This window comes from Gymnoscopelus braueri, assembly GCF_963280865.1.
Source record: "Gymnoscopelus braueri genome assembly, chromosome: 21".
Taxonomy (NCBI): domain Eukaryota; kingdom Metazoa; phylum Chordata; class Actinopteri; order Myctophiformes; family Myctophidae; genus Gymnoscopelus; species Gymnoscopelus braueri.
The window spans coordinates 22,546,458-22,559,953 of record NC_137623.1 but is presented as its reverse complement, the minus strand read 5'-3'; the positions used below and the strand labels follow the sequence as shown (position 1 = coordinate 22,559,953).

Sequence of the window (13,496 nt, the reverse complement as noted above, 5' to 3'; positions counted from 1 at the left end):
AAACACTTTACCACTCCGCTAGAGAAAAGGTCATGGGGTCTAATATTCAGTCTATATTGGTAGCTTAATGACTAGTATTAAAATTCTATTGTCTTTTTTATGTCCAATGTATTTGTATTTAAGTTCATAAAGTTAACGTATAACTAAATGCATTTGAAATGAAATAAAAATGTTACTTTTCAGGATTCCAATTGAAAAATAGCAACAAAAAAAATCTGGATTCCAATTCAAAAATAGCTAAAATTGCAGATCTACAAAGATCGGCTATTTTTGCTACTTTTGTGTGACATGGAATGGCAAAAAATACAGAGAGACAGTATATGCAATGTGGCCCTCTGGAGTGAGTGGAAATATAGTGGCCCTCCCCATCAGCAAAGTTGCCCATCCCTGTACTAGAATCTGCCTTTGAGGTTTTGTGTGAAAGGTTGATATTTTGGCCTGAGGGTGGGGTAACTCAAATAGTTAGGGGTCATCTTGCAGGGAGCATGACAGCATGTTTCATGGCAATCTGCCCATTAGATTTTGACATAACTTTTGCAAGTGGAAAGTGTGGCCTATTAACCGCTACTGCTTATGCTTTTACTACTGTATTAATGTTGGCCACTAGGGGTCACCAACCACAAACAGCTCAAACAAATGCATGCCATTAAAAGAGACCGTCTGTATCTGGCTTCTCAGAACAGAGACAGAACTGGCTCGATGAGATGGCTCACTTACATGTTCGTAGAGTTTCTTGCCAAACGTTTGCCTGGTGGAGGCCCGCTGGCAGAGAAGCTCCAGTGCCCATTCTGCCAGGCCCACAGCCCTCATGCAGTGGTGCAGTCTGCCAGGCCCCAGGCGACCCTGGGCAATCTCAAATCCCCTGCCCTCTCCTAGGCACGCACACACACACACACACACACACACACACACGCACACGCACAGTTTCAATGAGTTGGCACTGTGCGTGCTATGGGTCTGATTTATTTATTTTCCAAAATGTCAATACCAAACATTGAAATGCAGCAAAACTAAGGACCAAGTGGTATTTGAAGCATGACATTTATACCACATGCTGGTGAACTAAAACCACTGTGTGATTTGTTGATGTAGAAAACATTTTAATATTTGCATCCTGCTGCCAATAACGTTTACTGTCATGCTTACTCAATGGAACTTCTATGACACGCAAAGACCTGCAGCAAAGAGATACACAACCATACAAACAGTCTCTCACCCAGAATGATACTGGAGACCGGGACGCGCACGTTGTCAAAGTGCACCTCAAAGTGACCGCCGTGAGCAGCATCTGAGTTTAGACAAATCAAAACGTTAAGAATGAAATAGTCTCAATGGGTAAGTAAATAGGCTTATTGTCGGTATCAGCTTACGCGGGAGTCTATCCACATTTCAGTGCGTTAGACCCCTGGGAGATGGATTGCTCAGGTGGAGTGCAACACCTACCATCAGCTCCCAGTAATTACCGCACGACTTGCAGCAAGCCGTGCTACTCATAGACTGAGTTGGTGTAAGTCTCAATAAAAAAACTATATTATCATTTGTCAAACATGTACAGTATGTACTGTATATTATCATATACAACTCAGCTATAGTCATATTTATAAAGACAGAATGGTTGTTTGACTAGGAAAAACAAGGGAAAGATGATACCATCCTGGCCAAACACAGTGAGTGGTCGGATCAGCTTCACTCCAGGGCTGTCCATTGGCACCAGGACCATGCTGTGTTGGCCATGCCTGGGGAACACAAAGATCTAAATCAGAGCTTTAAAACGGTGAGCATTACATTTCTTGATTTCATCTAGTTTATTTGGTTTAACCCATTAAGACCTGAGATACGATTCTACAAAATGTCTTCTAAATCCTAACAGTTTTATGAAAAACCTATGTTTGTATATCAGTGGTGCTCAAACTTTTTCATGTCAAGGACCACCCAAAATGATATGTATTTGGCCGCAAACCCCCCCCCCCCCCCCCATCTCAAAATATTTTGTTCTAGGGACCCCCCAGAGGCAAAGATTTGAGTTACAAATGTTCGCTTTAAAAGAATATATATTAAAAGATTTGGAAAAATGTTCACGATTTTTCAAAAATAGTATCTTTAAATAGCCAAAGAAATCTAAAATGACACATGCTTTCCCGGTCTTAATTCAACATTCAACAATGGTTTCTGGCAGACCTTCTAAAGATAAGCAGGACGCCATTATTTAAAATGAATATACAGTATACAACACTTTAATGGATTATTGGTTGCATTCAGGGTGGCAGTGGCTCAGGAGGTACAGCGGCAGTCTGGGACCCATTTGGTTTCCGGTCTGATCCCCGGGTCCGCCTGGCTTTGTGTCAAAGTGTCCTCGATAAAGACAATGAAGCCCTAGTCTCGTGTGGCCAGACTGTTGCCTCCCACAATTTTCAAATGCTTCCGGTCATACAGTCTGGAGCACGGAAGCTCTTTTGATGATTAAGGGGCAGAGGTGGACGAAGTACTCGACCCCAGTACTTGAGTAAGAGTACAGATACTCCTTGGTCAAATGAACTCCACTATAAGTAAAAGTAGCTCAGTCAAAATGTTACTCAAGTAAAAGTAAAAAAGTAATTGCTTTTAAATATACTTAACTATTCCAAAGTACATGCTTTGGCTTAATTAAATTTGTTAATTAGAGGTGAATTAAATCAAGCCCTTAACAGTTATTATTTAACTGAGAAATGCTAGTGGTCCAGAGCTAAAAAAAACTCATGTTAACTGATTCATTGCAAGTTATGTATGAGCGAGCAGACACATGCGATTGATTACGGGCACATTTCCTAATAATGGTGACTCAACCAGGTAATCTGATAGTTTCCCTTGAGATTCTATCTCCCATTTCTGTGGAAGTTCTTGACATCCGACTTCCCAGTAACTGACAACACTGACGGTCATCATACGTCACCAGGTAATTTACTGCACTTGACTGCACTGTTTCTCAACAAGTTGGTCGATAATAAAATAAAATACAAAACTTCACTTTCCTACATAACTAAATGCATGGTCAGGGACCACATACAATACCTTCATGGACCACCAGTGGTCCACGGACCACCAGTTGAAAACCCATGCTGTAATGTTTTCACAATTAATTTGACCTTGTAACTCTTTTTTCAGAGAAGTACTGTAACTCTCTGAAACCACCTGCACTGCATGCACTGATGTGCTTGCTTGTAGACGTTATATTCAGAAACACCTATAAAAACATAGAAATGACTGAGGAACCAGAACTAAATACGTTTACTCCTATACACCCATACAAGATGTAACAAAGAGGCGAGCGGAGGGGGAAGCCAGAAACACGGCTAGTGTGAGAGCAGAAGTTAGGCCAATTGCATTTTAGGGAAGAAAAAAAACAGCCAACCTAAAGGCCAAACCACACCAATGCAACTAGTCGCAACTCCTTGCAACAAAACTGTTTTAAGGTCAACCACACCAATGCAACTCCTTGCAACTGCCATTGGGGTTAATGGTTGCAAGTAGTTGCAAGTAGTTGCATGTTGCAAGGAGTTGCATGGCAAAACATTGTTGTGGATGTGGAGTGGGCTTAAAAGTACTCAGTACTTTATAGCCTTCCTAGAAATGTGCTCGAGTAAAAGTAAAATATTTGTCTTGGAAATGTACTCAAGTAAGAGTAATACTCAAGTAAAGTACAGATCCTCAGAATCTGTTTCAGGTAGAGTACTCAAGTACATTTACTCCATTACTGTCCACCACTGTTAAGGGGGAAAGCGGAAGCCCCGCCCCCCCCCACTTCCATTTAGTCTTTACAGTCGCGCAAATATATCCCAATATAAACCCCCTCACCCTGATAAGCACTTGGAATATCAGAGTTGAGGCATTACATTTAGTTTGACTCGGTTCCACAGATAAATATCGTTTAGCCTCTTTTTTATATTATTTGACAATTTTCCCAATGTTTCCCCTGGGGGTTCCGACCCACAGGCTGAGAACCACTGATTTACCATTCAAGGATTGGGCCAACAGACAATACAAACCGCACTAATGTGCGGAATGTACCTTGTTCAAAGGACAAATAACTCACATCCTCCGTTCCTTGGTGCTGAGCCAAACTGTAAGAACAGAATCATAAGAACAAAGCGGGGCTCGCAACTCACTTGTTGAATGCTCCAAAGGTTTTTTTATTCGTGACAAACAGCAGATACGGAATGAACCTCGACCATCAGATGGGTCAAGTGTGCGGTTCAATAACAAGATGTCCGAGTTTCCTATCATGTTTGTCCAAACGGTCCCTCAAGCAGTCTCAGCTCCCTGTGGAACATGGAGTGCGTCAAATGGCCCAGCGTCCTAGTTATTGTTCCAGTACATTCCTACTGGCTAGAGTTGTATCTTATTTATTTTTTGCATATTTTGTTTAAATCTATGATTCTACAAAGATTTTTGGCAGCACTTCGATGTAGTTCCATACAAGTCATAAAGTAAAATGTATATAAAACTCTTAAATTGATTATGGCTGCTTTAAAAGATTGGGCCAATACAGACATCATAAACCAAACTAATGAGACTGACATGAGCCATATGGGATGTTATTCTCTCCGATTTAACCGTTTAGTGTACAATTTTGTCCTATTCACACAGCACAGTGACCATTTTGAGTCATTCCAAAGACTATAAAAATGGTACCCATTGCTTCCCATGCTTGGCACTCAGCATCAAGGGTTGCTAGCAACACACTAGCACTATGTCCATGGGACGTAATTGTACATCAAGCTGCCTCATGCTACGGAAACGGGAGATAAGCTCCCGAACCTAAGTATCGCTCGGGAACCGTCGGTTCCAAGGCTACTCACTTATCTAGCAGAAGACTCCCTCAAAAGCCACCTTTTCAGACTCGCTTTCCCCGCCTAATTCAAATCTCCCTGCTTTTTAGTTTCAGCTTGATGTTTTTTTTTCTTTGCTTAGTTTTTAGCCTTTTAACTACTTTTCTCTTAACCCATTAAGACCGGAAATGCATGTGTCATTTTCAAATTTCTTGACTATTCAAAAATAGCAGATATACAAGCTCATAGCGCGCCACCGTGTGCCACGCTATGAGCTTGTAGATCTGCTATTTTTTGTTTTTTAATCATGAAAATGTGTGGCAATCTTTGAATATATATTTTTAAAGCAAACAAATCTCAAATCTTTGCTTCTGCAGATTCTCCAAATGTCTTCTAAATCCTAACAGTTTTTTGAAAAAACATATGTTGCTGCAAGTGGTTCTCATACTTTTTCATGTCAAGGACCACCCAAAATGATATGTATTATTTGGCCATGTCAAGCCCATCTCAAACTAGTTTGTTCCAGGGACCCCCCAGAAGTTGTAACATGAGTTAAAAATTTATATATTAAGAGATTTGCACACATTTTCATAGCAATAGCAGATCTACAAGCTCATAGCGCGGCACTCGGTGCCGCACTATGAGCTTGTAGATCTGCTAGAAATCCACAAATGACACACATGCGTTCCCGGTCTCAATGGGTTAATAAAGTCATTTATTTTGTTTTGTTGTAAGGCGACTTTGAGTACAGAGAAAAGCGCCATATAAATTTGATGTCAAAAGGTCAAAAAAGTTTCCCATTTCTGTGTATTTTGAATATACTTGTTTCCCATTTCTGTATATTTTGACACGTTTTTGCATTATGGGAGGACTGATGAGGAATGTCCGTCCTTCCTGTTTTTCATGTAACTTTGCCAAAAGGGCTGTGGTTCCATCACAACATTGTAGCAACAAAAATATAGTGTGTGTGTGTGTATCATTCTGTATGGTGCATAATTCCCTGGGTGTGGTAGTTTGAAGTGGTATTGTTGCTATTTGCTTTAGCCTTGAAGTAAGATCAGTGGAAATTACAACTGTCAATAAGATTTATTGGACAATCATTTCATTTCTACATGATAGTAGTGGTTAGTACATACGCAGTGGCGTAACGGAGGGGTAGCAAGTGATGCGGTGCGGGGGGGGCCACCAGCAGGGGGGCCACCAGCAGGGGGGCCCCGCCTGCGCCGATACAAATATTTTTACAGCAAAAAAAAAGAAAAAAGTTGATTTATATTAGTCAAATAGAACCGAATTAGACCCGAATTAGACCGAATTAGACCCGAATTAGACCCGAAATTTTTCGGTTAAGCTCCCGATCTACGCACTTTGCACGCGTGCACTGAAACTCCCGCGGGGAGACCCCGCGATTCTGCGTTACGCCACTGTACATACGGATAGTAGTGGTTAGTACATACATACGTACTGTATGTGCCTGTTTTATTTGTGGTGAATGATGGGAAAATAAATACAAGCAAATTCCCTATGGAGCTGATTTCCAATAAATGAGGAATAAAGTAGGAAGTGACAAGATGAAAAAAAGTATGCGTAAAAATAAAAAATAAAAACACAAAAAAACTGTATAAGAAAACTAATAGTACACACTCATTCTCTATTAATCAGAGGAAGAACAGTGTATTATTATATGTATTTACCACACCAATAAACATGCATGTTCTGCATCACATGACTGCATTACTGACCTGTTGTTAACATCCTGGGAGCTGCTCCTGCACATCACGATGGACACTTTGCATTGTGGGTTACCAGCACCTGTGAGGGTCAGTGAACAAGCCATCTGTGAGTTTTAAAACCATTGCTCTGCATAGGCTGTCTGGTGATGAATTAAAACAAGAGCACAAACAACCTTGCACTCTATGTGACTCCAGTATGGTAGGAAAACACTCTATGTGACCTCAGTATGGTATGAAAACAGTCCACAACTATGAAGTGCTAAGCACGGATGGAGCTACAGACCGACAAATGGTAGGTTGTCTCTCTGCTGATGATTTACATTTCCTCTGTCCTTAAAACTTGTGCTATTTTTTTCTTAATGAAAACCTTATAGTCTATGGGAGAAAGGGAACATTCATGTTTTTGTCCAAGTGTGAATAAACAAAAACATGCATGAGCTTACATTAGAGCCTAAAGTACGTCTTCTTTTTTTTTTTTTTTTTTACATTGGACGACATAGTGTAGCATGGCATTTTTGTCTCCGCCGAAGGTGGAGAATATGTTTTCGCTTTGTGTGAGCAAACATTGTTAGCCAAGCTAACATTGGGCAAGCTCCACGTGACACGTGTCAATTTGTTGACACCAATGCCTCTGATTGGCTAGAGGGACGCGTGACGAAATAAAATTCTATAAATAGGTGTGTCACTTCAAAAAGCCCCTACTTTTTGAAGTGAGGTAAAACAGGATCAATCAGACTTGATTGGAACAGTACCTTCAGTAAGTCCGTCTGTGCGTGTGTGTTTCCCTCTGAGAACACCTAACATTGGTCAAGCAAAGGCGCAGAAGGCCAAAGCTAAGAAAGCATACTCATCTACAATTGTAACGTAGAAGAGGACTAGAGTTGAAATGATCCCACAACAAAGCCGAACTCTTAATACGTGTCAATATGTTGACATCAATGTCTCTGATTGGCTAGAGGGACGCATGACGAAATACAATCCTATAATAAAAAGGTGTGTCACTTCAAAAAGCCGTTTACGTTTTTGAAGCGAGGTAAGACAGGATCAATCAGTCTTGATTGGAACAGTATCTTCTAGTCCAAATCACCCGTCCGTGCGTGTGTGTGTCCCTTTGAGAACACCTGACATTGATCAAGCAAAGGCGCAGAAGGCCAAAGCTAAGAAAGCATACTCATCTACAACAGTAACACAGAAGAGGACTAGAGTTGAATTGATCCCACAACAAGACCGAAATCTTAATACGTATTAATATGTTGACACCAATGCCTTTGATTGGCTAGAGGAATGCATGACGAAATACAATTCTATAAATAGGTGTGTCACTTCAAAAAAACGTTTACGTTTTTGAAGCGAGGTAAGACAGGATCAATCAGTCTTGATTGGAACAGTATCTTCTAGTCCAAATCACCCGTCCGTGCGTGTGTGTGTCCCTCTGAGAACACCTAACATTGGTCAAACAAAGGCGCAGAAGGCCAAAGCTGATCAAACACACCAATCAACTGCTGAAACTGTTCAAGACAATGAAGATGAAGAAGACAGACAAGTATTTGAACAAACCAGTCAATTATGACGACTCCCATATGATAGATTGCTTCAATGTAAACAGAGCATTGCTTCAATTAAACAGAGCTAAGAATCATAAAGAAAGAATGAAATTAATCAGAGACAAAAAATCGCTAAATGACAAAAGACGAAGACTAGCCATGAATGCTTACAATATGACACAGCAAAGATTGCTACAATCTCTGGAAGAAAAAGTAGAAGAGTCTGAAGAGAACATCGAAAGGAAAAAAAGGAACTGGTCAGAGTATTTAAATAATGAAAGACAACATCAACAAAAAAAAAAATCATTTTTTTTTAAATAAATATTTCTTTAACATACACCTTTTTATTTAACTACAGTATATATCTTTTACTCTACTGTATCTCATTAGTTATTGCTATGATAATATAATTGCTATAGTCTGCTGGCGGAGACTTGTGCTCCGAGGAGCACATTTCTAGTTTTAAAATGTTTTTTTACATGGGTAAAGCAAATATCAATGGGATTAGTATTTAAGATAGGCCTACTCAAAGGACAGTGCCCTCAATACCCTGTCTAACAACTTCTCCAAAGTGAGCGACGCCCACAGCCACAACACCATGACCTGGTAAATCCCAAATTTAGAACAAACATGGGAAAATTCACATTCTACTACTCTGCCACCAATCCATCCATGAAAAGAAGTGAATCACTGGTTTTTCTTTCAAAACTGGCCTGAAAAAACATCAGGATACCACAAAGGGAGGTAAATGTAAATTTCCATCGAAAGGACGCGTCATTCACTGCCGTCGTTTTTCCCTTTTCTCCTTTGTATATATGGAGCTGACTGATTTGTTTGCGCCTGATGCCATGACGACACATTGAGGTTAGACAACACACTCCATATTTGGGCGTAGATGGCCGTGGTTTGTTGTATGTCAGAGTGACATGGAAAACAACAATTCTAAACAAAAAAAAACTAAAAAATAACTAATGAAAATTCTACTACAACAATATAGTATAATAACCTTGATAGCACCTTTATACACATTCAACAAACTGAATAATAAAAGGAGGGATATGGCAGAGTGGAATGTAACTCAACCATTAGATGGGTGAATTGTGAGGTTCGACTTCACTTCAACTTCAGGTTGGGGGTCCATGTTTGGCCAAAGAATTCTTCATGTGGTCTCAGCTCCATGTGGAGCATGGAGTGCATCAAATGGCCTGCCCGTCTATTTTTCAATAGTGGCTACTGGCTAGATATTCCCCTGCCCCTTGAGGACAGGACACGACACATGGACACCAGACTGCTACAGCAAATAAGGACACGGTCTATGACTTTGAATAGAAAGACAGAACCACAAGTTTATACGTGCGAAATCTACAAAACGTGGTATGATTGATGGGCCGAAGAGACTCATTCTAAGGTTGTTCAATTTAATACCCATGATAAAATAAAATTCGATTTGAGCTGTAACTACAGGAAACCTCATGAAAGGACAGGGTGGGTTTTTCTCAGAATTATTGTATAACACTAGTGATTAAGTGACATCACAAAAATATGGACTAAATTACATTATTTGATATACGACGATGCTGTAGAGACTGGGAAACCCCCGTTACTGACACAGAGCAAATATAGAGCTATTTAACACTTATTTTAACAAACTAGAAAAGGTGCTCCTCGGAGCACTGCCAGACCCCTAGTGGTTGAAATCTGAAGATCAGAGCACTACGTCACACGAAGCTTGGCCAATCAAAAAGAGGGACAGGTAGGAAAAGAGGGACAGACCGACCAACCGACCGACCGACAGACAGAGCCTCCTGTAGGCCGACCCCCTGGGTCTGGCAAAAATATCACTTACACCACCTTTAATTATATAATTCAGCATAACATCTCCATGTTATACAAGTCTTTTCTTATATAATTACACTGAAAGCAGTCACACTGTCAGCCAGTCACAACAGGAGGGAGTAGAGGATAAACACACACACACACACACACACAACCCACAAAACCTGAACCTAGGAGTCCTCTACAGTGAAAAGGTCCCTAGGGTGGGGGCGGCTTTGATCTTCAAAGGGAGTTTGTTCCACAACTTTGGTGCCTTCACAGCAAAAGGCCCGGTCGCCGTCCTGTCTGTGCTAGACCGTGGAGTCTTCATATAAATGGTAAATGGTAAATGGTGCGTTTATATAGCGCTTTTATCCAAAGCGCTTTACATTGATTGTGCCATTAACCCATTCACACACACATTCATACACCGATGGCGGAGGAAACCATACAAGGCACCAACCTGCTCATCGGGAGCAATTAGGGGTTCAGCGTCTTGCTCAAGACACTTCGACACTAACTCTAGGGGAGCGCCCCAGCCCGGGATTGATGGTCCATTGTGGAACCTTGGGCCGTCAACCTTTACTTTATAGAGTGCAGTCAGAAGACAGGCCTTGATAGCCACAGCGTTGATATACTGAATGTAATAGATAAGAACTTCTGAATTCTCCAGGCGCTCAACCGAACGCTTGTTTGCATGCAGACTTAGATGTGGAGCGAATTGCCTTCGTGATATATCAGGTCGTATTGTTTTAATATCATTAATTTGCTGTTCTTTTATTCACATAGTATAGAGGGAATCTCCCTTGTTTGAACCAAGAGTGACAGGTCTGCCACGGCACATCAGGATCGAACTGGGAACCTTGCGGTTTTCCAGTTCACACTACCCGGCCACTCTACCCCTGAGCCACTGCCGCCCCTTCATATACATATTCATATACAACTGACTGTCTAAAAGGCGGTCCAACCCAGTGCGGTCATTGGCCTTCAGTGGGAGATACAGTTGTGTGTCATCCCGTAGGGGGAGCATGTTCCGTATAGGGACAACAGTATGGGCCCCAGGATCGAACCCTGCAGGGGACCCCACAGGTGAGAGTTATTGCTTTGGTGTGGTACACGTACTAAATAAATACATAAATAAATAACTAAGCTATTTATTCAACAATGAACACAGATTATATTATATTCTGAAGACTCTGCACTGCCACTGGGATGTAGAGCCGAGGAGAAACAGGAGATGAGAGGAATATGGCAAAAATAATCTTTCTTTTAAACTGTTGAAACATACTCTGGAAAATCAGCAGCACCTCCTGATCTTTTAAATACAGCAGATGACATACTGTATCAACAAGCACAACACAGCGCCAATGGTAAAGGTGAGCATCGCAGTGTGACAGCAGGCATGTCCACACATGCTACACATCTGAAAGCAAACAAACATTCACATCACATCACTCATTCTCAGAGAATGAGGGAAGGCAGCTCTGAAAAGAGGGAGAGAGAGAGAGAGCGAGAGAGAGAGAGAGAAGATCTCTACAAGGTTTAAGTAAGTAAACATTATTCTTAACAATTTGTGGAAAATAAACCTCTAAAAGGGCAAAGGCATTTAAACAATTTGTGGGAAATAAACCACTAAAAAGGGCAAAGGCATTTAATCTAAGTATCCCAAGTTGGTGTTCCTGAAAGCCTTGTTGGGCATGCAACCAGTCAAGATCATGAGCAGGAAGCTATTAAGTACATTACAGAGCACCAGTACAACACCATAAATCCTAAGCATCCTAGCTAATGAGGCAAAGATGGCTGCTCAGTGCTCACTGCTCCTTAGGATGGGTCGGATGCAGAGGACACATTTCCCCAAAGGGACAATAAAGTATATCGTTGCTGTGGGGCAGAAACCTCTTATTTCCATATTTTATCTTAACTTTGTGTTTTTTCCATAAATTAACGGCCCTCCTTAATCATACTACAGCATCACTCAAAAGTAGCAGATCCACAAGCTCGAAACGCGGCGCGAAGCGACGCGTTTTGAGCTTGTCGATCTGCTACTTTTGCCGTTTTTTGAATTTGAATCCTAAAACGTAACAGTGTGGACATATGAGGTTTTCACCCGACAGAGACGGTATCAAATCAAATCAAGATGAGCCATTTGCGGTGTTAATGTTGAACAATCTTCAGCTTAGGCATTTAGCAGACACTCTTATCCAGAGTGACTTGCACAGTGCAAGTTTGGAATAAACAGCATGAACTCAAGTCAATCAATAACAGGTTGAGCGGTTGGTGTATTGTGATTAAAAAAAAATAAGTATGTGCTGGGCAATTTGGACAAAAGGATATATTGCTATATGTTAGGGCTTTCACAACTAGAGATTTCTACTGGTCAACTAATTTGACCCAGTAGAAGTCGACTAGTCAACTAAAAAAAAAAAATGCCATTACTATTATTATCATCCTCCTGCCTTTATTTTTATGCCGTTTTAAGGGAAGCGCTTCTGGCACAGCAGCGTCTCCAAGGATCCTCAAAAGGGGGTTATTGCCCAATAATAGGCTATTATTGGGGCTATTATTGGGCATACTTTTGACCCCCTTTTGATAAAAATAAAGGCAGGAGGATAATAATAATAGTAATTGGCCATTACTATGGCATTAAAACATTTTTTTTTGCAACTATTCGACTAGTACCAACAAGGTCGACTAGTGGTTATACTAGTCGACTAGTTGGTGAAAGCCCTACCCGATACCTTTATATCAATATTGTGACTGTTCTATTATTCTGATTGTTTTTCCTATTTTAAAACAAAAGAACTGCTCATCGTATCACAGCCTGTTACGGCATGGCCAGCTGGAAGGTACTGGCACAAGGATATTATCCCCAACTTTTGGCAGATTGTATCTTGGCACAAAGATCTCCCTCAAAGATCAGTACAGTATGGCCTTTGTGCATTAGGGCGGAACTAGAGCATTGCTGCAACTTGTAGAACACAAGAGCAACAGGATGTCAGTGCCATCACACTTGACGACTCCGGTGTGTCTCTTGGCGAGGTGGATGGCATGATGTTGTACTGTAGCACTATCCTTTGATCACTCATCAAATCGACTAGGCTCTCTCTCTGCAAAGTCCATCGGTTTCCTCTGCATCTTCAAAATCTCTGGCCAAGATTATCATCTGTTCCTCAGTGAGTCGACGTGGTGCTGAGCGGAGTTATGTAACAGTTGTCAGTGCCACTGCCTGTCTGTCAAGTACCTTCTGGAATGTGTTACAGCTGTGTTGGTCCTGCACCTCCAAATGCTGCATGTCCATGTCGCTCTTGTTGCTTGATGGAGTTTGGGTGGTCGCGTTGGTCAGAAACAACAGATTTTTTCCCTCTCCTGACAGCAGTGAAAATATTCTTTTGAGAACATCTTCTGCACCGTCAATGAAATTTGGAAACCCTGATTCATTCAGACTCTGAAGTAATGCCATACCATCTATGTATGATGTGTATGCAGATGTTCTTGCCTTCTTGTCACCTGCTGGTGACATCAGAGGCTAAAGTACCAAAGACTTGTATGATAACAGTCTTTGGTACATATAACTTACATTTAGATATAGCATAATATATAAT

At 41.1% G+C, this 13,496-nt stretch overlaps 1 protein-coding gene across 1 annotated transcript in view; it reads right to left on the bottom strand.

Moving 5' to 3' along the window:
* The window catches only part of acad11 (acyl-CoA dehydrogenase family, member 11), a 40,729-nt gene that overhangs the window by 1,206 nt on the left and 26,027 nt on the right, over positions 1 to 13,496 (bottom strand). The window contains exons 14-17 of the mRNA XM_080417921.1: positions 6,545 to 6,614; positions 1,651 to 1,736; positions 1,217 to 1,288; positions 718 to 872 (exon numbers count right to left, since the gene is read on the bottom strand). Of these exons, the coding sequence (XP_080274047.1) occupies positions 718 to 872; positions 1,217 to 1,288; positions 1,651 to 1,736; positions 6,545 to 6,614 (383 nt within the window). The remainder of the gene's footprint in view (positions 1 to 717; positions 873 to 1,216; positions 1,289 to 1,650; positions 1,737 to 6,544; positions 6,615 to 13,496) is intronic.